This window comes from Chlorocebus sabaeus, chromosome 24, assembly GCF_047675955.1.
Source record: "Chlorocebus sabaeus isolate Y175 chromosome 24, mChlSab1.0.hap1, whole genome shotgun sequence".
In the NCBI taxonomy this organism is placed as follows: Eukaryota; Metazoa; Chordata; class Mammalia; order Primates; family Cercopithecidae; genus Chlorocebus; species Chlorocebus sabaeus.
Genome location: NC_132927.1, coordinates 13,115,109 through 13,141,481, shown reverse-complemented (window position 1 = coordinate 13,141,481; position 26,373 = coordinate 13,115,109). Strand labels below are relative to the sequence as shown.

The 26,373-nt window shown below is 40.0% G+C and overlaps 1 protein-coding gene across 1 annotated transcript in view; it reads left to right on the top strand.

Annotated features, from left to right (window-relative positions):
• SLC25A21 (solute carrier family 25 member 21) overlaps positions 1-26,373 on the top strand; it is a 512,026-nt gene that overhangs the window by 484,112 nt on the left and 1,541 nt on the right. The window contains exons 8-9 of the mRNA XM_007986522.3: positions 22,862-23,043; positions 23,914-23,966. Of these exons, the coding sequence (XP_007984713.1) occupies positions 22,862-23,043; positions 23,914-23,966 (235 nt within the window). The remainder of the gene's footprint in view (positions 1-22,861; positions 23,044-23,913; positions 23,967-26,373) is intronic.

Here is a 26,373-nt window from a genome sequence, read left to right as displayed (position 1 = left end):
CCAAAGCCTAGAGCCCTGCAAGGATAGGATCTTGGGAATGCTCCACATTCCTTAAAGAATGCTTATCAATTGAAGCATCTCATTTTAGTTAGTGACCTTCTGAGGAGTGGAGAGCTAGCATTTCTCTAAATTATCTCACATGAAGAGAAAACAAACACTGTAATAGATTCTTCTGATAGCAGTGAAGTAAAAACAACTGTATTTTTTAATTAAGCGTCAATAGCAGATATTTTCACTGGGAACAAAAAAGCAGGATACCATGACATTGGGAGGAAAATGTTTTTGTGAAAGTTTATGAACAAAACAACAAAAGAGAGCCAAGATTATAAAGAATGAAAGGTGTATGGTGAGAGCTGACTCTAAGCTGACTTGGACCCATTAGAACTAACAATACCTAAAATGCAAATTTCCTCTTAAAAAAAAAAAAAAAAAAAGGCAGTTCATTCTCACTTAAGCTGCCTCCTTGTTCAGTTACCAGGAGGCAACTATGATTCCAATGCACCACATCATTTTCATGACCACCATACCCAGCTGTGGGCAAGACAATGATAAGCTGCTATTATTTGCCTTGCGGTTGCTACCAGGTGCTTAACCAGTGTGTGTGTCTGCCTCCTTTGTAATTTGCTTCTGAAACCTTGGCTCTTTGTTTATTATGTTTTTATAAAGGAAGCTAAGGCATCTATGATGTGTCAGGCTTGGTAAATACACAAGAGGAGGGTGACATGGCATAGCCCTTTTCTTTAGAGATTTCGAACAAGTCTTCACAAAGAATGTCAGAGCCTGGTGCCTATCTCCACTAACTCCTTTCAAAGGCCTGACCCTAGGCAATCTGAATCTAGAGCCCACGTTCTTAATCATTGTACTCTACATACTTCTTCAAATGTGTGGACACATGGGTCTTTCTTTCTTCAGAGTATACCCACAGCTCCCCATTCACTCTTCTGGTGACATGGCTTCCAGTCCTCTGAGCAGCCTATCTCTCCTACTATAGTGCATCAGATTTGTCCATGTCAATGTTAGAGCTAAACAGAATATTGCAGTTTTTTGTTGATCAAATGCAGAGTACAGTAGGGTCAACCATTCCTGTGACATGAACACACACCTTTCTTAAATGCAGCCAAAGACTGTGCACAAATAGATTGTGGGGCATTTGTTGAAAGAATGGGATGGAAAGGAAGAGACGAAAAATGTGTTTTATTTTTACATCAAGATGTTGGCATGAGCTGGGCACAGTGACTCATGCCTGTAATCCTAGCACTTTGGGAGGCCATGGCAGGAGGATCACTTGAGGTGGTATTGTATTAAATTTTGGTGGAACCTGGGGAGGGCGTTCCAAGATGGCTGAATAGGAACAGCTCTGGTCTGCAGCTCCCAGCGTGATCGACGCAGAAGACAGGTGATTTCTGCATTTCCAACTGAGGTGCCTGGTTCATCTCATTAGGACTGATTGGACAGGGGGTGCAGCCCACAGAGGGCAAGCCAAAGCAGGGCGGGGCATTGCCTCACCCGGAAAACACAAGGGGTTGGGGGATTTCTCTTTTCTAGGCAAGGAAAGCCATGACAGACTATCTGGAAAAATGGAGCACTCCTGCCCAAATACTGCACTTTTCCCAAGGTCTTAGCAACCTTCAGACAAGGTGATTCTCCCCCATCCGTGGCTCGGTGGGTCCCACACCCACAGAGCCTTGCTCACTGCTAGCACAGCACTCTGAGATGGATCTGCAAGGTGGCAGCCTGGTTGGGGTATGGGCGTCCACCATCACTCAGGCTTGAGTAGGTAAACAAAGCGGCCACGAAGCTCAAACTGGGCAGAGCCTACTGCAGCTCAACAAGGGCTACTGCCTCTAGACTCCACCTCTGTGGGCAAGATGTAACTGAATAAAAGGCAGCAGACAACTTCTGCAGACTTAAACATCCCTGTCTGACAGCTCTGAAGAGAGCAGTGGTTCTCCCAGCATGCCATTTGAGTTCTGAGAATGGACAGACTACCTCCTCAAGTGGGTCCCTGACCTCTGTGTAGCCTGACTGGGAGACACCTCCCAGTAGGGACACACAGACACCTCATATAGGTGGTTGCCCCTCTAGGACGAAGTTTCCAGAGGAAGGATCAGGCAGCAATATTTGCTGTTCTGCAACCTCCGCTGGTGATACCCAGGCAAACAGAGTCTGGAGTAGAACTACAGAAAACTCCAATAGACCTGAAGCTGAGGGACCTGACTGTTAGAAGGAAAACTAACAAACAGAAAGGAATAGCATCAAAATCAAAAAAAGGTCATCTACACCAAAACCCCATCTGTAGGTCACCAACATCAAAGACCAAAGGTAGATAAAACCACAAAGATGGGGAGAAACCAGATCAGAAAAGCTGAAAATTCTAAAAATCAGAGTACCTCTTCTCCTCCAAAGGATTACAGCTTCTCTCCAGCAACAGAACAAAGCTGGATGGAGAATGAGTTGGACAAGTTAACAGAAGAGAAGTAGGCTTCAGAAGGTCAGTAATAACAAACTTCTCCAAGCTAAAGGAGGATGTTCGAACCCATTGCAAAGAAGCTAAAAATCTTGAAAAAAGATTAAACAAATGGCTAACTACAATAGACAGTGTAGAGAAGACCTTAAATGACCTGATGAAGCTGAAAACCATGGCACGAGAACATCATGACACATGCACAAGCTTCAATAGACAATTCAATCATGTGGAAGAAAGGGTATCAGTGATTGAAGATCAAATTAATGAAATAAAGTGAGAAGACAAGGTTAGAGAAAAAAGAGTAAAAAGAAATGAACAAAGCCTCCAAGAAATATGGGACTATGTGAAAAGACCAAATTTACATTTGATCGGTGTACCTGAAAGTAATGGGAAGAATGGAACCAAGTTGGAAAACACTCTTCAGGATATTATCCAGGAGAACTTCCCCAACCTAGCAAGGCAGGCCAATATTCAAATTAAGGAAATACAGAGAACGTCACAAAGATACTCCTCAAGAAGATCAACCCCAAGACACATAATTCTCAGATTCACCAAGTTTGAAATGAAGGAAAAGGTGTTAAGGGCAGCTAGAGAGAAAGGTCAGGTTACCCACAAAGGGAAGCTCATCAGACTAACAGCATGTTTCTTGGCAGAAATCCTACAAGACAGAAGAGAGTGGGGGCCAATATTCAACATTCTTAAAAGGATTTTCAATCTAGAATTTCATACCCAGTGAAACTAAGCTTCATAAGTGAAGGAGAAATAAAATCCTTTACAGACAAGCAAATGCCAAGAGATTTTGTCACCACCGGGCCTGCTTTACAAGAGCTACTGAAGGAAACACTAAACATGTAAAGAAACAACCAGTACCAGCCACTGCAAAAACATGCTAAATTGTAAAGACCATAGATACTAGGAAGAAACTGCATCAATTCATGGGCAAAATAGCCAGCTAACATCATAATTATAGAATCAAATTCATACATAACTGTATTAACTCTAAATGTAAATGGGCTAAATGCCCTGATTAAAAGACACAGACTGGCAAATTGGATAAAGAGTCAAGACCCATCAGTGTGCTGTATTCAGGAGACCCATCTCACATGCAAAGACGCACATAGACTCAAAATAAAGGGATGGAGGAAGATCTACCAAGCAAATGGAAAGCAAAAAAAGAGCAGGGGTTGCAATCCTAATCTCTGATAAAATAGACTTTGAACCAACAAAGATGAGAAGAGACAAAGAAGGCCATTACATAATGGTAAAGGGATCAATTCAACAAGAAGAGCTAAGTATCCTAAATATATATGCACCCAATACAGGAGCACCCAGATTCATAAAGCAAGTTCTTAGAGACCTACAAAGAGACTTAGACTCCTACAAAATAATAATAGAAGACTTTAAAACTCCACTGTCAATATTAGACAGATCAATGAGACAGAAGGTTAACAAGTATATGCAGGACCTGAACTCAGCTCTGCAACAAGCAGACCTAATAGACATCTACAGAACTCTCCACCCCAAATCAACAGAATATACATTCTTCTCAGCACCACATCACACTTATTCTAAAATTGACCACATAATTGGAAGTAAAGCACTCCTCAGCAAATGTAAAGGAACAAAAATCACAACAAACTGTCTCTCATACTACAGTGCAATCAAATTAGAACTCAGGATTAAGTAACTCACTCAAAACCACACAAATACATGGAAACTGAACAACTTGCTCCTGAATGACTACTGGGTAAATAACAAAATGAAGGCAGAAATAAAGATGTTCTTTGAAACCAATGATAACAAAGACACAACATACGAGAATCTCTGGGACACATTTAAAGCAGTGAGTACAGGGAAATTTATAGCACAAAATGCCCACAAGAGAAAGCAGGAAAGATGTAAAATCAACACCCTAACATCACAATGAAAAGAACTAGAGAATCAAGAGCAATGGCATTCAAACCCTGGCAAAAGGCAAGAAATAACTAAGATGAGAACAGAACTGAAGGAGATAGAGACACAAAAAAACCCTTCAAAAAAACCAATGAATCCAGGAGCTGTTTTTTGAAAAGATCAACAAAATAGATGGACCACTAGCAAGACTAATAAAGAAGAAAAGAGAGAAAAATCAAATAGACACAATAAAAAATGATAAAGGAGGTATCTCCACCGATCCCATAGAAATACAAACTACAATCAGAGAATACTATAAACACCTCTACACAAATAATCTAGAAAATATACAAGAAATGGATAAATTTCTGGACACATACACCCTCCTGAGACTAAACCAGGAAGAATTTGAATCTCTGAATAGACCAATAACAGACTCTGATATTGAGGCAATAATTAATAGCCTGCAAACCAAAAAAAAAAAGTCCAGGACCAGACGGATTCACAGACGAAGTCTACTAGAGGTACAAAGAGGAGCTGGTACCATTCCTTCTGAAACTATTCCAATCAACAGAAAAAGAGGGAATCTTCTCTAACTCGTTTTATGAGGCCAGCATCATCCTGATACCAAAGCCTGACAGAGACACACACACACACAAAAAGAGAATTTTAGACCAATATCCCTGTTGAACATCAATGCAAAAATCTTCAGTAAAATACTGGAAAACCAAATACAGCAGCACATCAAAAAGCTTATCCACCAGGATCAAGTTGGCTTCATCCCTGGGATGCAAGCCTTGTTCAACATACACACATCTGTAAACATAATCCATCACACAAACAGAACTAATGACAAAAACCACATGATTATCTCAATAGATGCAGAAAACTCCTTTGACAAAATTCAGCAGCCCTTCATGATAAACACTCTCAATAAACTAGGTATTGATGGAACATATCTCAAAATAACAAGAGCTATTGATGACAAATGCACAGCCAATATCATACTGAATGGGCAAAAACTGGAAGCATTCCCTTTGGAAACCGGCACAAGACAAGGATGCCCTCCCTCACCACTCTTGTTCAACATAGTGTTGGAAGTTCTGACCAGAGCAATCAGGCAAGAGGAAGAAATAAAGGGTATTCGATTAGAGAATAAGGAAGTCAAATTGTCACTGTTTGTAGATGACATGATTGTGTATTTAGAAAACCCCATCGTCTCAGCCCAAAATCTCCTTAAGCTGATAAGCAACTTCAGCAAAGTGTCAGGATACAAAATCAATGTGCAAAAAGCACAAGCATTCCTATACACCAGTAACAGACAAACAGAGAGCCAAATCATGAATGAACTCCCATTCACAATTGCTTCAAAGAGAATAAAATACCTAGGAATCCAACTTACAAGGGATGTGAAGGACATCTTCAAGGATAACTACAAAGCAGTGCTCAACGAAATAAAAGAGGACACAAACAAATGGAAGAATATTCCATGCTCATGGATAGGAAGAATCAATGTCGTGAAAATGGCCATACTGCCCAAAGTAATTTACGGATTCAATGCCATCCCCATTCAGCTACCAATGACTTTCTTCACAGAATTGGAAAAAACTACTTTAAAGTTCATTTGTAACCAAAAAAGAGCCGCATTGCCAAGACAATCCTAAGCAAAAAGAACAAAGCTGGAGGCATCATGCTACCTGACTTCAAACTATACTACAAGGCTACAGTAACCAAAACAGCATGGTACTGGTACCAAAACAGAGATATAGACCAATGGAACAGAGCAGAGGCCTCAAAAATAACACCACCCATCTACAGCCATCTGATCTTTGACAAACCTGAGAAAAACAAGAAATGGAGAAATGATTCCCTATTTAACAAATAGTGCTGGGAAAACTGGTTAGCCATGTGTAGAAAGCTGAAACTGGATCCCTTCCTTACACCTTATACAAAAATTAATTCAAGATGGATTAAAGACTTAACTGTTAGACCTAAAACCATAAAAACCCTAGAAGAAAACCTAGGTGATATCATTCAGGACATAGGCATGGGCAAGGACTTCATGACTGAAACACCAAAAGCAATGGCAACAAAGCCAAAATTGAAAAATGGGATCTAATTAAACTAAAGAGCTTCTGCACAGCAAAAGAAAGTACCATCAGAGTGAACAAGCAATCTACAGAATGGGAGAAAATTTTTGCTATCTACCCATCTGACAAAGAGCTAATATCCAGAATCTACAAAGAACTCAAACAAATTTATAAGAAAAAAAAACCATCAAAAAGTGGGCAAAGGATATGAACAGACACTTCTCAGAAGAAGACATCTATGCAGCCAACAGATACAGGAAAAAATGCTCATCATCACTGGTCATCAGAGAAATGCAAATCAAAACCACAATGAGATACCATCTCACACCAGTTAGAATGGCAATCATTAAAGAGTCAGGAAACAACAGATACTGGAGAGGATGTGGAGAAACAGGAACACTTTTACACTTTTGGTAGGAGTGTAAATTAGTTCAACGATTGTGGAAGACAGTGGCAATTCCTCAAGGATCTAGAACTAGAATTACCATTTGACCCAGCAATCCTATTACTGAGTATATACCCAAAGGATTATAAATCATGCTACTCTAAAGTTACATGCACACGTATGTTTATTGCAGCACTATTCACAATAGTAAAGACTTGGAACCAACCCAAATGTCCATCAATGATAGACTGGATTAAGAAAATATGGCACATATACACCATGGAATACTATGCAGCCATAGAAATGGATGAGTTCATGTCCTTTGCAGGGACATGGCTGAAGCTGGAAACCATCATTCTCAGCAAACTATCACAAAGACAGAAAACCAAACACCTCATGTTCTCACTCATAGGTGAGAATTGAACAATGAGATCACTTGGACACAGGGCAGGGAACATCACACACAGGGGCCTGTCAGGGAGTTGGGGACTGGGGGAGGGATAGCATTAGGAGAAATGCCTAACGTAAATGATGATTTGATGTGTTCAGCAAACCAACATGGCACATATATACCTATTATCAAATCTGCACGTTGTGCACGTGTACCCTAGAACTTAAAGTATAATAATAATTTAAAAATTCTTTAGTGGAACTTTTGTGGGGCTGATGGGTTTTTTTTATTTCTTTAAAGACCAGCCTAGGCAACATAGTGAGACTCTGTCTCTCCAAAACATTTTTTTTTTTTAATTAAAAAATTAGTCAGACATGCTGGCTCACATCTGTAGTCCAGCTACTTGGGAAGCTGAAGTGGGAGGATCGCTTGAGCCCAGAAGGTTGTGGTTACAATGTGCTAAGATTGCACCATTACACTCCAGGCTGGGCGACAAAACAAGAGATGGTCTTAAAATAAAATAAAATAAAATAAAATAAAATAAAATAAAATAAATAAAAATAAAAAAAATTAAAAACTAGATATGTGATATGTATAAATCTTTATGGTCAATTAAAATCCCTAGATTACATGAACTATAGTCAAGTCATCTCTCTCATCTTAAACTTGTGTAGTTGCCTAAATTCAAAATTTTACATTCACTATGCTTAAATTTAATCTTATAAGTTCAGTCTAGTGCTGAAGTCCATGATGATAATTTTTAATGTTGAGTCTCTCATCTGTCATCCTAGCTTCCCCTCCCAGCCTATGTCATCAGCACATCAAATGAGCAAGTCTTCCACATTTTCTGCCATGTTCATCCAGCCCTTCTTCTGGCTGCCATATGGTCAAATCTGTCGCAGCAGAGTCATTCTGTTTAGCCAGAGAAGAATCTCTCTAACCACGCTCTCATCCACCCTCCATTCAGTGCCTTATTCCACAGGATAAAATGAGAAAATTTTTAAGTGATTTTCTAAAATTCAGGTGTGCAAAAACTGAGGAACACAGCTCATCGCCAGCAATGGAACAAAGCTTGATGGAGAATTACTTTGACAAGTTGAGAGAAGAAGGCTTCAGTCGATCAAACTTCTCAGAGCTAAAGGAGGAACCACGTACCCAGAGCAAAGAAACTAAAAACCTTGAAAAAATAATGGAAGAATGGATAACTAGAATTATCAATGCAGAGAAGACCATAAACGAACTGATAGAGATGAAAACTATGACACAAGAACTACGTGACAAATGCACAAGCTTCAGTAACCAACTCGATCAACTGAAAGAAAGAGTATCAGTGATTGAAGATCAAATGAATGAAATGAAGGGAGAAGAGAAATGTAGAGAAAACAAAGTAAAAAGAAATGAACAAAGCCTCCAAGAAATATGGGATTATGTGAAAAGACCAAATCTACGTCTGACTGGTGTGCCTGAAAGTGACGGGGAAAATAGAACCAAGTAGGAAAACACTCTTCAGGATATCATCCAGGAGAACTTCCCCAACCTAGTAAAGCAGGCCAACATTCAAATTCAGGAAATACAGAGAACACCACAAAGATACTCCTCGAGAAGAGCAACTCCAAGACACATAATTGTCAGATTCACCAAAGTTGAAATGAAGGAAAAACTATTAAGGGCAGCCAGAGAGAAAGTTTGGGTTACCCACAAAGGGAAGCCCATCAGACTAACAGCAGAGCTCTCGACAGAAACTCTACAAACCAGAAGAGATTGGGGGCCAAATTCAACATTCTTAAAGAAAAGAATATTCAATCCAGAATTTCATATCCAGCCAAACTAAGTTTCATAAGTGAAGGAGAAATAAAATCCTTTACAGACAAGCAAATGCTTAGAGATTTTGTCACTACCAGGCCTGCCCTACAAGAGCTCCTGAAGGAAGCACTAAACATGGAAAGGAACAACCGGTACCAGCCACTGCAAAAACATGCCAAAATGTAAAGACCATTGATGCTAGGAAGAAACTGTATCAACTAACGAGCAAAATAACCAGCTAATATCATAATGACAGGATCAAGTTCACACATAACAATATTAACCTTAAATGTAAATGGACTAAATGGTCGAATTAAAAGACACAGACTGGCAAATTGGATAGAGTCAAGACCCATCAGTGTGCTATATTCAGGAGACCCATCTCACATACAAAGACGCCAATAGACTCAAAATGAAGGGATAGAGGAAGATCTACCAAGCAAATGGAAAGCAAAAAAAGAGCAGGGTTTGTAATCCTAGTCTCTGATTAAACAGACTTTAAACCATCAAAGATCAAAAGAGACAAAGAAGGCCATTACATAATGGTAAAGGGATCAATTCTTCAGGAAGAGCTAACTATCCTAAATATATATGTACCCAATACAGGAGCACCCAGATTCATAAAGCAAGTCCTTAGAGACTTACAAAGAGACTTAGACTCTCATACAATAATAATGGGAGACTATAACACCCCACTGTCAACATTAGACAGATCAATGAGACAGAAAGTTAACAAGGATATCCAGGAATTGAACTCAATTCTGCACCAAGCAGACCTAATAACATCTACAGAACTCTCCACCCCAAATCAACAGAATATACATTCTTCTCAGCACCACATCACACTTATTCCAAAACTGACCACATAGTTGGAAGTAAAGCACTGCTCAGCAAATGTACAAGAACAGAAATTATAACAAACTGTCTCTCAGACCACAGTGCAATCAAACTAGAACTTAGGACTAAGAAACTCAATCAAAACCACTCAACTACATGGAAACTGAACAACCTGCTCCTGAATGACTACTGAGTACATAACAAAATGAAGGCAGAAATAAAGATGTTCTTTGAAACCAATGAGAACAAAGACACAACATACCAGAATCTCTGGGACATATTTAAAGCAGTGTGTAGAGGGAAATTTATAGCACGAAATGCCCACAAGAGAAAGCAGGAAAGATCTAAAACTGACACCCTAACATCACAATTAAAAGAACTATAGAAGCAAGAGCAAACATATTCAAAAGCTAGCAGAAGGCAAGAAATAACTAAGATCAGAGCAGAACTGAAGGAGATAGAGACACAAAAAAACCTCCAAAAAATCAATGAATCCAGGAGCTGATTTTTTTAAAAGATCAACAAAATTGATAGACTGTTAGCAAGACTAATAAAGAAGAAAAGAGATAAGAATCAAATAGATGCAATAAAAAATGATAAAGGGGATATCACCACCAACCCCACAGAAATACAAACCACCATCAGAGAATAGTATAAACACCTCTATGCAAATAAACTAGAAAACCTAGAAGAAACAGGTAATTTCCTGGACACTTACACTCTCCCAAGACTAAACCAGGAAGAAGTTGAATCCCCGAATAGACCAATAGCAGGTTCTGAAATTGAGGCAATAATTAATAGCCTACCACCAAAAAAAGTCAAGGACCAGACGGATTCACAGCCAAATTCTATCAGAGGTACAAGGAAGAGCTGGTACCATTCCTTCTGAAACTATTCCAATCAATAGAAAAAGAGGGAATCCTCCCTAACTCATTTTATGAGGCCAACATCATCCTGATACCAAAGCCTGGCAGAGTCACAACAAAAAAAGAGAATTTTAGACCAATATCCCTGTTGAACATCAATGCAAAAATCCTCAATAAAATACTGGCAAACTGAATCCAGCAGCACATCAAAAAGCTTATCCACCATGATCAAGTGGGCTTCATCCCTAGGATGCAAGGCTGGTTCACATATGCAAATCAATAAACATAATCCAGCATATCAACAGAACCAAAGACAAAAACCACATCATTATCTCAATAGATGCAGAAAAGGCTTTTGACAAAATTCAACAGCCCTTCATGTTAAAAACTCTCAATAAATTCGGTATTGATGGAACGTATCTCAAAATAATAAGAGCTATTTATGACAAACCCACAGCCAATATCATACTGAATGGGCAAAAACTGGAAGCATTCCCTTTGAAAACTGGCACAAGACAGGGATGCCCTCTCTCACCACTCCTATTCGACATAGTGTTGGAAGTTCTGGCTAGGGTTATCAGGCAAGAGAAAGAAACAAAGGGTATTCAGTTAGGAAAAGAAGAAGTCAAATTGTTCTTCTTTGCAGATGACATGATTGTATGTTTAGAAAACCCCATCGTCTCAGCCCAAAATCTCCTTAGGCTGATAAGCAACTTCAGCAAAGTGTCAGGATACAAAATCAATGTGCAAAAAGCACAAGCATTCTTATACACCAGTAACAGACAAACAGAGAGCCAAATCATGAATGAACTCCCATTCACAATAGCTGCAAAGAGAATAAAATACATAAGAATTCAACTTGCAAGGGATGTGAAGGACCTCTTCAAGGATAACTACAAAGCAGTGCTCAACGAAATAAAAGAGGACACAAACAAATGGAAGAATATTCCATGCTCATGGATAGGAAGAATCAATGTCGTGAAAATGGCCATACTGCCCAAAGTAATTTACGGATTCAATGCCATCCCCATTCAGCTACCAATGACTTTCTTCACAGAATTGGAAAAAACTACTTTAAAGTTCATTTGTAACCAAAAAAGACCTGCATTGCCAAGACAATCCTAAGCAAAAAGAACAAAGCTGGAGGCATCATGCTACCTGACTTCAAACTATACTACAAGGCTACAGTAACCAAAACAGCATGGTACTGGTACCAAAACAGAGATATAGACCAATGGAACAGAACAGAGCCCTCAGAAATAATACCACCCATCTACAGCCATCTGCTCTTTGACAAACCTGACAAAAACAAGAAATGGGGAAAGGATTCCCTATTTAATAAATGGTGCTGGGAAAATTGGCTAGCCATAAGTAGAATGCTGGAACTGGATCCTTTCGTTACTCCTTATATGAAAATTAATTCAAGATGGATTAGAGACTTAACTGTTAGACCTAAAACCATAAAAACCCTAGAAGAAAACCTAGGTAATACCATTCAGGACATAGGCATGGACTTCATGTCTAAAACACCAAAAGCAATGGCAACAAAAGCCAAAATTGACAAATGGAATCTAATTAAACTAAAATTTAGTTTGCACAGCAAAAGAAACTACCATCAGAGTGAACAGGCAACCTACAGAATGGGAGAAAATTTTTGCAATCTACTCATCTGACAAAGGGCTAATCTAATATCCAAAACCTACAAAGAACTCAAACAAATTTACAAGAAAAAAACAAACAACCCCATCAAAAAGTGGGCAAAGGATATGAACAGACAGTTCTCAAAAGAAGACATTCATACAGCCAACAGACACATGAAAAAATGCTCATCATCATTGGCCATCAGAGAAATGCAAATCAAAACCACAATGAGATACCATCTCACACCAGGTACAGTGGCAATCATTAAAAGTCAGGAAACGACAGGTGCTAGAGAGGATGTGGAGAAACAGGAACACTTTTACACTGTTGGTGGGACTGTAAACTAGTTCAACCGTTGTGGAAAGCAGTGTGGCGATTCCTCAAGGATCTAGAACTAGAATTACCATTTGACCCAGCCATCCCATTACTGGGTATATACCAAAAGGATTATAAATCATGCTGCTATAAAGACACATGCACACGTATGTTTATTGCAGCACTATTCACAATAGCAAAGACTTGGAATCAACCCAAATGTCCATCAGTAACAGACTGGATTAAGAAAATGTGGCACATATACACCATGGAATACCATGCAGCCACAAAAAAGGATGAGTTCGTGTCCTTTGTAGGGACATGGATGCAGCTGGAAACCATCATTCTCAGCAAACTATCGCAAGAACAGAAAACTAAACACTGCATGTTCTCACTCATAGGTGGGAATTGAACAATGAGATCACTTGGACACAGGAAGGGGAACATCACACACCGGGGCCTATTGTGGGGAGCAGGGAGTGAGGAGGGATAGCATTAGGAGATATACCTAATGTAAATGACGAGTTAATGGGTGCAGCACACCAACTTGGCACATGTATACATATGTAACAAACTTGCAGGTTGTGCACATGTACCCTAGAACTTGAAGTATAATTTTTAAAAAATGTATTACTACAGTAAACCTTCTGCAGTTCCTTCATGCAGGGATCCATCATAAGCTTCTTGTTGGTACCGCCTCTGACTTGCAACCTTAAGGAAATGAAGGACTGTGTGGCAACCTCCACTTCACCTATTGTGATAGTGATGTGCTACAGAGGGCATGGGAATGAGTCACAGAATTGAGTTCTGTAAAGAAATACTTTAGTGATACCCCCAAAATCATGTAACTCCTCGGGGGACCACCCTATTTGGTGAAGTACCAGGAAGAATTAAAGGGTGACTTAATTGCAGAGATCAAAGGAAATGTAATTTGGGCTGATATGAGGTGGGAAGATTCTAAGATTACATTTTAATGCTGAGTTTCCTTAAAAGAAAAGCCCCATTGCCGTCCTCTGCTCAATCTTGCCTTTTGCAGAGAAGCAGGCTTCCTGCCCTGTGTCCCTCATCACCCCCACTCCTCACTGGCTGACAAATCCTGCTTTCTCATCTTAACCTCCTTCTTCTGGCACATCCCTGGGTGAAACGCTTTCTTAACGACCCCAGACCCTAATCACAAAGACCTCTGAGATGGGCGATGTCTCTGTTTATCAAGCTAGCAGCCAGCTGGCCAGCCAACGAAGCCAGGTGTCAGAGCCCATGCTGGGAAGGGTAAAAGGGGAGGCATATGCCTCTTTCAATGGACATATTTTATCCCCTCAAGTGCCATTGCTTTAAATTACTTATGCTGTCTTTAGGTCTTGGCTGTGTAGTTTGAACTATATGGTTAAATTAGCTACAAATATGTAGGGTGTTAACTGTTTTGAGTCATATGATCACGTTTCTGATGTTGAATTTTTAGAGGTTGTGAGACATCACAGCCGCCAGCGTTTTGGGATCACTTCTTAATGTCTCTTGTTAAGTCACAAAGAGTCTATAAATAATATGTTCTGTCAGAGAAACTCATTGATCTCCCTGAAGAGGGGCTGGTAAACACATCTCGTTAGCTGTGCACTCACAAAAAGATCACACAGTGTGATGGAAATAGCCAGAGAATTCTAGCAAGAAAACCTGGTGTTAATTCTCAATTCTAGTATTTATTTACTAGTTAGCCATGTGTCTTTGGCAAACTTATACCTTCTCTCTGTCTCAGTTTTCTCATTTGTGAATGGAAATATTAATTTCAGCCTTAAAATGTTTGCAAGGGAATTAAACCATTTTTAAAACCTGCAAGTATTGTTTTCCATATTATTATCACAGAATAAGGTCAATGCATGCAATATTCATTAATATTTCAGACTACTCAGCTCCAGTTTAGTTATATCACATGATTTATAAGAAAAATCAGAAAATATTTAGAGGAAAAGATCCATAGATGAGGAAATAATACATACTACTTATAAATAAATACTCAAAAGGAACTTTTTAAAAAGTGTACTGGAAATAAAATGCTATTGCAGTAACAGAGAGATTTTATTTGTATTTTTAATTTTTCTAAAGACAGTCTCACTATATTGCCAAGGCTGGTCTCAAACTCCTGGCCTCAAGCTATCCTCCCACCTTGGCTTCCCAAAGTTAATAACAGTTTTTAAATTCCAGTGAATTACATCAAGAGTAGTTAACAGTTGCTTGCCCTTGCAATTGAGCAAAGTGTTGGAGTAAAATGGTTTAGGCTTATTGGTGAGGAACATCAATTAAGTACAAGAAATGTTCCCTAATTGGTGACAGTTGGAGTTAATTATGGAATTAAGTTGGAAATTTTTAATAACATAATAGATTTTTCAATATTAATATTCATTTACATAATTTATGTGTGATCCATTCAAAATACTTTACTTCGGCTAGGTGGCATTCTGAATTTACTCCTAGTCTTGTGATTCTGGGATTTTTATTTTCTGTCACTTAAGTCTTCTCTTGGCCTAAGAGGTGATCTCCTTGCATGTTGAATTAGGGTGCAGCCCTGAGAGGCAAGTGTACATGTCTCTAAAACTGATTGACATGTGGCAATCTCAGAGTCCCCAATACTTTGGCTTCTTCACTTCTAAATAATAGGACTTTAGCTCTCTTTTGACTAATTCAAGATTATATCCCTTTGTAAGGTAGCAAATTTCTGTATGGCTCAGGTACCTCATCTGCTCGGGGGTTTTGTGGGGCTTAAGTATACGAAGGGCTTAACCCAGTACCTAACTCATAGTGAGTGTCTTATTCTCATCTTCTTCCTCCAATTTTTAAAATAAATTAATGGAAAAAGGCAAAATGATACTCCAGGTCATGTGATTCTCAATTCAGAGAGCTAGCCATACAGCTAATATGGTGACTCACTATAATAATATGTCTTCTGTTGACTTCCTTAACAGCCAACAACTGGCCAAGCTTTAAGAGGCAGAAGCTAGATACCATCTTACAGGACTCAGATAGTGAAATCCCAGGAGGAATTTCCTCTTCATACTGTATGTTTGCCCTCCATTTTTTTCACATTCCCCCTTCAGTACTAATCACATTGAACTGGGATACTTTTTGGACGCCCACTTCCAGTCCCCTCTCTGGATCATTTACCTTCATACCCAACTCTAGCACCCAGTGTAAGACTGGACATATACAGACACCCAATAAATCTTTGTTGGCTGGATTCACAATGAATGAATCAGTCACAAGAAGCAATATGACATAATGGTTAAGAAACATAGGCTTGGGAGTCAGAAGGAGCTGGGCTCAAATCCAAGCTCCACCTCTTACAGGCAGTGTGATCTTGGACAACTGACTTAACTTTTTATGTCTCATGTCCTTACCTGTAAAATGGTGTTATACGCGTAACTCATAGGGTTTGTTATATCATATATACATTTTGTATATACTTTTCACATATGACATTGTGCCTGGCAATAAATATTATTAATAACAGCATTATTACTCATAATAGTATGAAAAAATACAAATATTATAACATGTATAGCATTTTTTGTTGCTATTTACTTTTGCTATTAATTTCCTTGTTATTTATTATTATGGTTATCGACAGAAATGCTGTACTCACTGCTAGCCAGTACAAAATGACCCATTCAAACTATGAGATAGGTATCACTCAGATCAGGCGACCCCACTGATAGCCATTCCGGCTTTGGACTGAGCTAAGGATAGGAGAGGTTGAACAGATTTAACATCATTGCCTTCAGTTGTGCAGCCTTGAAGAAACAACCCCTGCTTCCACCAAAGAAAGCTTCAAAATGCTTCCCAACACATCCAGAGCCCCTTAGGGTCAGTGATTAAGATGAATCTTAGAGCATCAATTATCCAGCCCAAGGATCCAAAGAGGGTGAATGATCAACTTAATTAATCAGTAGTTCTCAGACTTTACCATCCATCAGAATAACTTGGAGGACTTGTTCAAATACATTGCTGTAGCTGGGCTCCATTCCCAGATTCACTGGTCTGGGGGGGAACCTCAATTTTGATTTCTAATGAGTTCCCACATAGTGCTGATGGTGGTGGTGTGGGGAACACACTTTGAGAATCACAGAGTTCATGGATATGGTTGAGGTGTGAGTAACTAGACTCCAGAGCAGGATTGTGTGTGGAAATCATTTTATTTAGGTGGATTGCCTGAGAACCCCTGTGAAAATTAGGGCTTCCTGTTTTTAGCCTCTTTGTTTTCAACCCTGCACTGCCCTTTCCTTACTTCATAAACATATTGGTAGGGAAAATGGTCTCATGAAGTTGTTTTCAAGCTTTTACAAGCCTAATAAAATCAACAGACACACTCCCCAGAAAAGCGCATCTACAGAGACACAGAAGCTGATATGATTTGGCCTTGTGTCCCCACCCAAATCTCATCTTATAGTTCCCATAATTCCCACATGTTGTGGGAGGGACCCAGTGGGAGATGATTGAATCATGGGGGCGGGTTTTCCCATGCTGTTCTCCTGATAGTGAATGGGTTTCATGAAGGCTGATGGTTTTAAAAACAGGAGTTTCCCTGCACAAGCTCTTTTTTTTGCCTGCTGCCATCCACGTAAGATGTGACTTGCTCTTCCTTGCCTTCCGCCATGATTGTGAGGCCTCCCCAGCCATGTGGAACTGTAAGTCCAGTTAAACCTCTTTCTTTTGTAAATTGCCCAATCTGGGGTATGTGTTTATCAGGAGCATGAAAATGGACTAATACAGAAGCATTGCTTAGAATTTCAGAAGGTTCTTAAACTTCTCCCCCACCAACCCACCCACTAACTCTTAGGAGTATAAGAAGAAAAACTATGCCTGCAGGCAAAGTCTTGGGTTCACTTGGATGTAACAAAAAATCCCTTCTTATACTTAACCTTTCAGTTAACTCATTTGTAAAATAAGAATAATAATAATAGTTCGTAACTCAAAGGTTGTGAAGATTAACAGATGTAATGCTTAGACATTTGCACTTAGCAGTATCTGGCACAAAATATGTACTTCAATCAATGTTTATTTTTATTAAAATTGTTACCTCTTCTGTGAGCTGGGGAAGACATGTTTTAACCTGGAGTGAGTTGCCTGTGGGAAGAGAGGAGGCCAAGAGAAAGGCTGGAAATGTAGGGTCCTGGGCTGCTGGAGGTGGGGCGGTAGGACGGAAGGCAGCAGGCAGCTGTCCTGGATGCTGCCTGGGTACCACCCAGGGGCTTGCAGAGGCATCCCCAGGGGTAACAGGGGTCTGGGTAGAGGCGACAGCCACACTCAACTTGCTTTCTTCAGCTCCGAGCATTTTGGTTTCAGCATGGCCACCCGTCCTCTCCACCTCCCCCATCCCACTACTCCCCACAAAAGCTCACTATGTTCAATGAAATGGGTTCCTGTATTGCTTGTTTTCTCCTCTGACTCAGGTTCCAAGTTGAGGACCCCTTATTTCATGGTTAACCAGTAAAGAATCATTGCCTGAGGGTTTTTCTCCCTGATCACGCAACTTGTCTGCTAGGTAACTCCAAAATGCTATGCAAATTCAATTTGCCTAGGGGTTTTAACCATCATAATGACAGTGAAATCATTGACCAACTCACAGAGATGTCTATGTCTTAGATAGCTTCAAAGGAAAGTTTCTAAATAAGTACCAAATAATGACCCAGCCCCACCCAAGGACTAGGGTTGGAACTTTCTCCTCCACACCATCGTCCTGTCCCCAGGCTTATTAGGGCCCTGTGTTGCTGACAAGGAGGTTGTCCACCAGGGCAGTTTGGATGAGCTCAGCAGCATTAGCACTAGGGAGTGCTCTGCATCATTCCTGAACCTGATTTGGCAGCAGCTATGAAGACCCTCTCTTCCAGGTGCCGTGAGGGCAGCTTCCAAGGGAGGTGCTTTTCCCTGGCCACACGGTACCAGAATGCCAGGGAAGGGTCCAATGTGTTGGATGGCTCCTGCATGATGGCTCTCTGGCCACAGCCACTAGTAGGGATCCTGGTGCCTTCTCTACATGTGGACTCCACATACTTTGTCCCCTGCTCCCAATCTTTTTCAAGACTATGCCTCTTCTCCAGGGTTTCCATTTTTATGATCAAGATTCTAATTTGAAAGTAAAAACACTAAACCATTACCTTTTTCTCTCTCTTTGTGGTCCTGCTACAAGAATCCTCATTCTTTTTGAGGCAAGTGGATGCCTCTTTCTACTAGGGAAAAGGTCAGGAAATCTAAGACCAAAGAGCCCAGAGAGTACTATGTCAATTGTCAATTGCTTTTGTTTGTTTGTTTGTTTTCCTAAAATCTGGCCACAGCCTGCCATATCATGTTGTTCTGTGTGAGTCGCTGAGCAATAGAACTGGGCAACCCCAGGTTAGCTCTGTCTCTGTGACCTGAAAGTCTCAATTTATCCACTCTGAAATACTCCACTTTCCAAATGCCCGATACCTTGTCATGCCCCCATGTTAATACCTTCTGAGAGAAAGACAGAAATACAACGTTGTCATAAGGATTCACTTCCAGCCTGGAAGACATTAAGTCTTGAGAAAAAAAATGATTAAGGATTAAGCCTAATTCTCATAGTTTCTACAAAAAATAAATAAGTATAAACATTGATAGACCAGTCAGCAAACATTTATTTAGTACCTACTGTGTACTCTGCAAAACAGATGACACAAAGAGGAGTAACACATGCTCCTATGCTATGCAGATTCACAGCCCTGCAGGGAAGAGAGATATGTGCAAAAATATACTGAACACTAAGTGGGCCATAGCAAAGGTGAGGACTGTTGTTCAGACAGTATCTTGGGAGTAGGGGAGAAGATAAATCAATTTTGACAGGGGATCTGTAAAACTTCCTTGGGTGAATGGGATTTAAGCAGGACCTTAAAGGGCAGTGAGATTGCTATAGGTGAATATGATGGAGAAAGACATTCTAGGCTGCAGGAATCGTTTGAAGAAAAGCGTGGAGTTGGGAAGGTACTTGGTATGTTTGAGTAATTATGAATTAACCAGTGTGACCATAGTATGGATTCAGGGTAGGGTGTAGAAGTGGAAGCTGGAAACATAAGTTGGAAGCATATTGAGGGCATGGGAAATAAATCAATGGCAAGTGAGCCAGTTTGTCTTTATTCTCTGCGTATCCAGGAAGTATTGAGGGTCTTTGAGTAGGAAGATACCAGAAGCAGATCTGTTTTTCTAAAAAGAGAACCCTGATATCACTGTGAAGAAGAGATCCTAGAAGGCAGGAAGGAAGCAAGACTTGGTAAAGGTAATGGGAACTTGATCTAAAGCCGGAGAGGTGGCAGTGGCCAGGAGAGGATGAACGGGAGAGGCATCTGAGATGCTGCATTCATTCGAGGATGGCTGGTGGCACGTGGCAAAGAAAGCAGAGGTGAGCTGAGAGGGTTGTCCTTGCACACGCAGGCCCAGCTGGGGATGCTGGATTCAAGCAGGGTCAAGGAAGAAACTGACTACAGGCCCAGAAGCCAGTGGTCAGGGATAGCCTCATGGCCATCCCAAGCAAATTCTTTTCCTCCCTAGAATGCCCACAGGGGTAGCAACTGACCATCTGCTTTGCCAGTGTGGAACATCAAAATCACTGATTCCTAGACTCAGGTCCTTATCTGGCAACCTTAGGAGCCCTGGAGAGCTTTTTAAACAATTTGTAGGCACCTTCCTATGAGGTTCTGATCTGGGACCCCCGAGATGGGTCTGCAGCGGGACCCAGGCATCTGTATTTTGTAAAATTGCCAGATGATTCTGAAGCACAGCTGGATTGGGGAACCACTGTGGGATCTTACTGTTGTACTGGGAAATGTATAAAAAACAAAAGTGGGCCGGACATGGTGGCTCACACCTGTAATCCCAACACTTTGGGAGGCCAAGGCAGGCAGATCACCTGAGGTCAGGAGTTCGAGACCAGCCTGGCCAACATGGTGAAACCCCATCTCTACTGAAAATACAAAAAATTAGTTGGACATGATGGCATCTACCTGGAATCCCAGCTACTCAGGAGGCTGAGGCAGGAAAATCACCTGAACCCAGGAGGTGGAGGTTGCTGTGAGTCAAGATCCTGCCACTGCACTCCAGCCTGGGCAACAGAGTGAGACTCCATCTTAAATAAATAAATAAATACAAAGGTGGACACTTACTCCTGCTAGTGAACACTATGATATGATGACCTGGAGACCTAAGCTTTTGGTTTCCAGTGCCATCTCTCAAGCACAATGACCATCATTGAGTCTCTTTGTTCACCTTCCATCCCCAACTTTGGTCCTCAGCAAACACATCAGCCAGTCTCCCAAACTTCCCAGAAGGACAATGTGTATACAAATCATCATTTCCATTCTTGTCCTTAATTGAAAAAGAAAGAGAGCTTTGCAATGTCACGGGGATTTCAAGAAAACATCTTTTCACAGAATGTTTTGCATCTTTAGAAAACAGGCTACATAAAAATACTATTCATTTTCTGCCAGGTTTGTGCAACACTTATAACATTTTTACTTATATTATTGTTTTTATTTATCAGAAAAATGATACAATTTAGAGGTAAGGTAGGTGTTCAAAACTTCCCTTGTATACACTGGGCTCTAGGTGATTCAGTGACTCATCCGAGGTCAGACAACCAGAGCTGGTCTAGAATTCACTGTCCTCCTGAGCTCCAGTTCTGCTTCTGTGCCATAATGGAGAGGAGTAACATAAAGGCATTTTTCTCTCCTTGTAAAAGAGAAAAAATGGGGGGAGAGGGAATTATTTAAACACACCTCACTCATACTGCAATCACTGCATTGTTTTTCCTGTTGAAACACCCTGTTGGTTTTCAAATCCCTTTAAACCTCCCCGGCACCTGTATGGCCCAGATCCAGGAATTATTACCAAACCCTTGCTTTTTATATTTAGCCACATAGGAGTTTCTGTGATGGTAACTGGCTCTTGGTTCAGCTGAAAATTTCAGAGCCCTCAGAAGTTTTCTTCTTTCATAGAGGCTGGAAGCATGTAATGCTCAGACCTGAATTTTCTTGTTTAACTTAAGCGTGGTATGCTTCCCCTCTGGATAAAATAGTGTTGTGGCACAGCACTATATTATTCCTCTGTGATGATCCCTCTAAAATATCAATCAAAAAAGAGGGCAGGGAAAAGATAGGGTGGGGGGTCAGAGTCAGCAGCTTATAGTATGTGATATGACCTCTCTTCAGAGAACAGAGGACTGAAAACATAGAACTGAGGTTGGCAACATAATGAGAACTTCCCAGCAAATTCATTATAGCAAATCATAATGTGAGCTCAGAGGGCACAAAAATAGGCCAAAGGAAAGTGACTCCCACATAAGACCTAATTAAGTACTTTGATGTCAGAAAGCAGTGCGGAGGGTGGGGGTGGAAAATCAAATCAGACTGACGTGAAGGGCCTAAATTCTAACAGAAAGAAGAAATATTTCTCTTTTACTCACTCTTGCTCTCTCTTTCTCAGTTTCTTCCTTTGCCGTGGAGGAAGAACAAGATTCCGAAACAATGGATTGTAAATTCTTCAGCCAATTAGTCCAGTGACTTACTACTGTTTATAATGCACAGAATATCACAGGCTGTTTTGCAGCTGCCCCAAGTTGGTTTGTTAATAACAGGAAGCTAGCACTTCTCAGTACAGTGGATCAGCTACACGTGAAAATAAATGCAAAAAACCTGGCAGGGAATAGCAGCAGACCGAGAGTAGCCTTGATTTAATTTAACATTTGGGGGTCCACACACAAATGAGCATTTTAGTAGGCTTCATGGTGGAAGTTGCTGTCATTTGTAAAATATTCTGGCCAATTAGCTAATAGTGTGCTTGGATTTCTCCTGTTTTGATACAGTAATACTAAGTACATTGTGAAGCCCAATTATACAAATCATCCCCATATGCCATACCAGTCTTTCTTTATGAACTGTGTTTATAAATCCTGTGTGAGGAAATGTGTACTTCAGCAATTTAGACCATGTGTAAAAACATAGCCAATGGGATTGTCAAGAAAACAAGTTCCAGCCTAGGAAATCCTAATGTGTTCCGCTGGAATAACAGGAGGGTGCCGTGAGTGCAATGCTCTGCTTAAATACATATTGCTTTATAGTGTTTAACCGACTTAGGGGCTTCCGCTCCCCTTTCTGTTATATTATTCTTCTTTTCTTTTAGGATCCAACCTTGGAGTTTTTGAGAAAATTTGGGATTGGTCTTCTCTCGGGGACAATAGCCTCAGTCATTAACATCCCTTTTGATGTTGCCAAAAGTAGGATTCAAGGGCCTCAACCGGTTCCTGGAGAGATCAAGTACAGAACCTGTTTTAAAACAATGGCAACAGTCTATCAGGAAGAAGGGTAACATAACACATTCTTATTTTAATAAATGTATAAGGCTCACGTATTGTTAAAACTGAATTGTCCTTCCATTTAGATGAGAACCAGTAAGCCCTCCTAAGTGGAGCTTGTGTCTAAGAAACTCTGCAAATATGTATGACAAACTTTCCAAGACAACAAAATAATAAGATGTTGTAAACATGTGCTTACACCATCAAGTGACAATATGCTGCGTGTTTGCCATAAAATGCCAAGATGAACTTTTTACTTGACAGTTTGCATAATATAGTATTGTATGTTATATGTCCTATTAATATAAATGCAGGAGAATAATTGTCTTCTGACTCTAAATCCCATCAAAATGCCACCTAATTATATTATCCTGGGAGAATTATAGAGTTCTGTAAAGATAATTTTAAAAATTTAAAGTATGTGCATTTTTCTGATTTTTTAAAATCTTACTTTCTGTTTTGTCGCCGCCCTTTTCCTCAAGTAAACAAGTAATATTTTATTATTTTGATATAAACTGCATCATATTTCCTAATGTAAAGACTGAGTTTGTGGTCTTTTAAATTCAATTACAAAAGTCATTCTGTCCATATACACAGCTGTCTTGAAAAGTAAGACCTGTCTTGAAAGCAAAAGCATCTCGCTGATGAAAGTCATGTTTCTGATTGGGCAGGACCAGCAGAGTTGGGTAATAAAGAATTGATTAACTCTTTCCCCACATCCAGTTTGCTACAGAGAATACTAAGATGCTGTCTGCTTTGAGATGTGTATAATTCCAAATAATTTATTTTTTTAAATGCTGGGCTCCCATCTCAATAAAGCTAAGGTACAACTCCATTTATTTTCAGAATAAGAATGTTTCTCTTTCCCTTCCTATTACAGGATTTTAGCTTTGTACAAAGGCCTGCTTCCCAAGATTATGAGACTTGGACCAGGTAATGATATTTTGATTATTTAATCCTTCCTTCTTTCTTGTTCTGTTGTCTCTTTTTTTTGTTATTTGTGTCCATCAGCAACAAAATAAAGGTTTACCACTTTGTAAAAGACAAAAACTTTGGAATATAAAGTTGTCTATGAGTATTTGAGATACTGAAGACATCCATTAGAAATGTTCTACCTTTGTTTATTAAGTACTATTTATGACCTTGCTGGAGGCTGACAGAAGCCAAAACCCAGCTTAAGTCAATAGGAAGAAGCCACAGGCAGTAGGAGTTTGAGTAAGAGTTGAGGTATATGCAGTGGCTTCTGGCTAAAGGGGAGGCTTTTCACTGAGTGAGGGACCAGCCCAATTAAACGTTTCCTCGTGCTCCTAATTCATTCTTGCTCCTGCCTCAACTTCATTTCAAAAAGAGAAAAGGAGGACAGCTTGCCTCCATGAACAGCAAAAGCCACTCATCTTCACAGTCACCTCTGGGGAGTGGTGACACTGTAACTAGCCGCTTACCTCTCCTGGCCTTTGTCAGCATGACGCTGGAGGCTTCTGGTTCAGGGCCTCACTTCAGAACGCCAACCCACAAAAAAACCGGCTGCCATTCCCACAGGGAGAATCGGCTGCCTCTGTGTAAATAGATAAGAAAATAACTGCTGCAGACTCAACTGCCAGGGCAAATAGTATTGGATTATAAGCAACCTTGCGAATAAGTACAAAAGTATACTCTAGACCACACATATTTTTTAATCAGGTTATACTCACCTATTTATACATACTGGTAATATTTCCTAGAACCTTCTCCTACTCCTCCGCTCTCCCCTTTGCAGTTCCTCCCTTTTAATACTACTGTCCTCCTACCCTACTACACAAACACACATCCACATTCACCTTTAGATCTCAGCCCAATGAACCAACATTTCTATTAATCTAAGATAGAGAACAACAGTCTGTAAATTGAAGATGGTGAACAGCTCACACTTTCATATATTTAGGAAACACTTCCACAATTCCCAACCCATCTATCCCAATCTTTATAGGCCTTTACACATGGATTTTGCTTCATATTTGGGATTCAGATCTACCTTCCGTTAGTCATTGGCCCATGTGTAAAAGCTAACCCAGTAATAGAATGTGGGGAATTTTGTGCATCTCTGCCAGTATGTGGTGTTTTTCCTTCACCACAGAGTAAAAACCTGCTGGTAGACCTAATATGAGAGGAAATCACAGCACCAGCCCTAAACCAACTTTCTCAGAAAGGAATGGGCCTAAAAAGGGTGGTGACAAGGGAGAGGTTAGCTAAAATTGTAATTGACTGGAGCCTTCATCCAAAACTCTTAAATAATCTAACCCCAAGTTTTGTTACAGGATTGCAAATGTTTGGTTGGCTTTTTAAATGTTTTGCATGAGGGGTCCTGAGTTGCTGTGGTGTTATACCCAAAGAAAAGCGTTCTTGAACTGACTGTCCAGGCTAAGCCAAACTGTCAATATCTGGAAACCACTCACAGACCTGCCCTCCACTTCATTCCAAATGTGTGCATCACAGCGACTTCAAACCAAAGAAACCTAGAAAGAAAGGTACCACTGAGTTAAGATTAAGACTTTTGAATGAAGGGTGAAACTTTTCTTAAAGAATGAGAGAGAGACGTAAAAAAAAATAATAAAAGTAAAAGAAAACAAAAAAGAAAAAGAAATGTGAACCTGGAATTTTTGTTGTTTGTTCTGGAGAAACATCCAGCATTTTTACAATAGCCTTAGCAGCTCAGCGTGGCTAACAATCAGATACCTTCCATGAAAGAATCTTGAAGTCTGTGATTTAAACTTCAGCTATGACTAGGCCAAAAACTAACCCAACTCTGCATATTCTTGTCTTAATGGTTAATAAGAATAAATGCAGCAATTACTTACATATTAATAACCCTCTGTAGTGCAGCTCTTTTTGTCTGTCAGAGTTCCAAGAGGTCTAGAGCAGCTGAGAGAGGACTAATAGAGTATCTTTATGGGTTAAAAATGAAAATTACAGGCAGATAATTATCTTTGGTATATAGTTACACAAACATGTGCAGCCTGTAGATTTAAAAAAACAAAAAAGTGTATGGCAGTATGTTCAAAATAACTAAGACCCAAATCAAGTTCTATTTCTTTCCATCAGAAGTCAATCTTCTATTCATGCAGCCAAGTCTTCTCTAAGTTGTGTTCATGATATTTGTCCAAATTTTGATTTTGTAATGTTTTTCACACAGTTAGACATAAAAGGATAAAAAGAGATTATCCTGAAGGGCACAGGACACATGCTATTTACTGCATCAAATAGAACATAAAATGATCCACGTACAAATTCTTCTCCCAGTGGCTAGGTATCCAGCAGCCTTAGTGCCTGCTTTTCTGTATCATATTCCTGTTGACATACTACA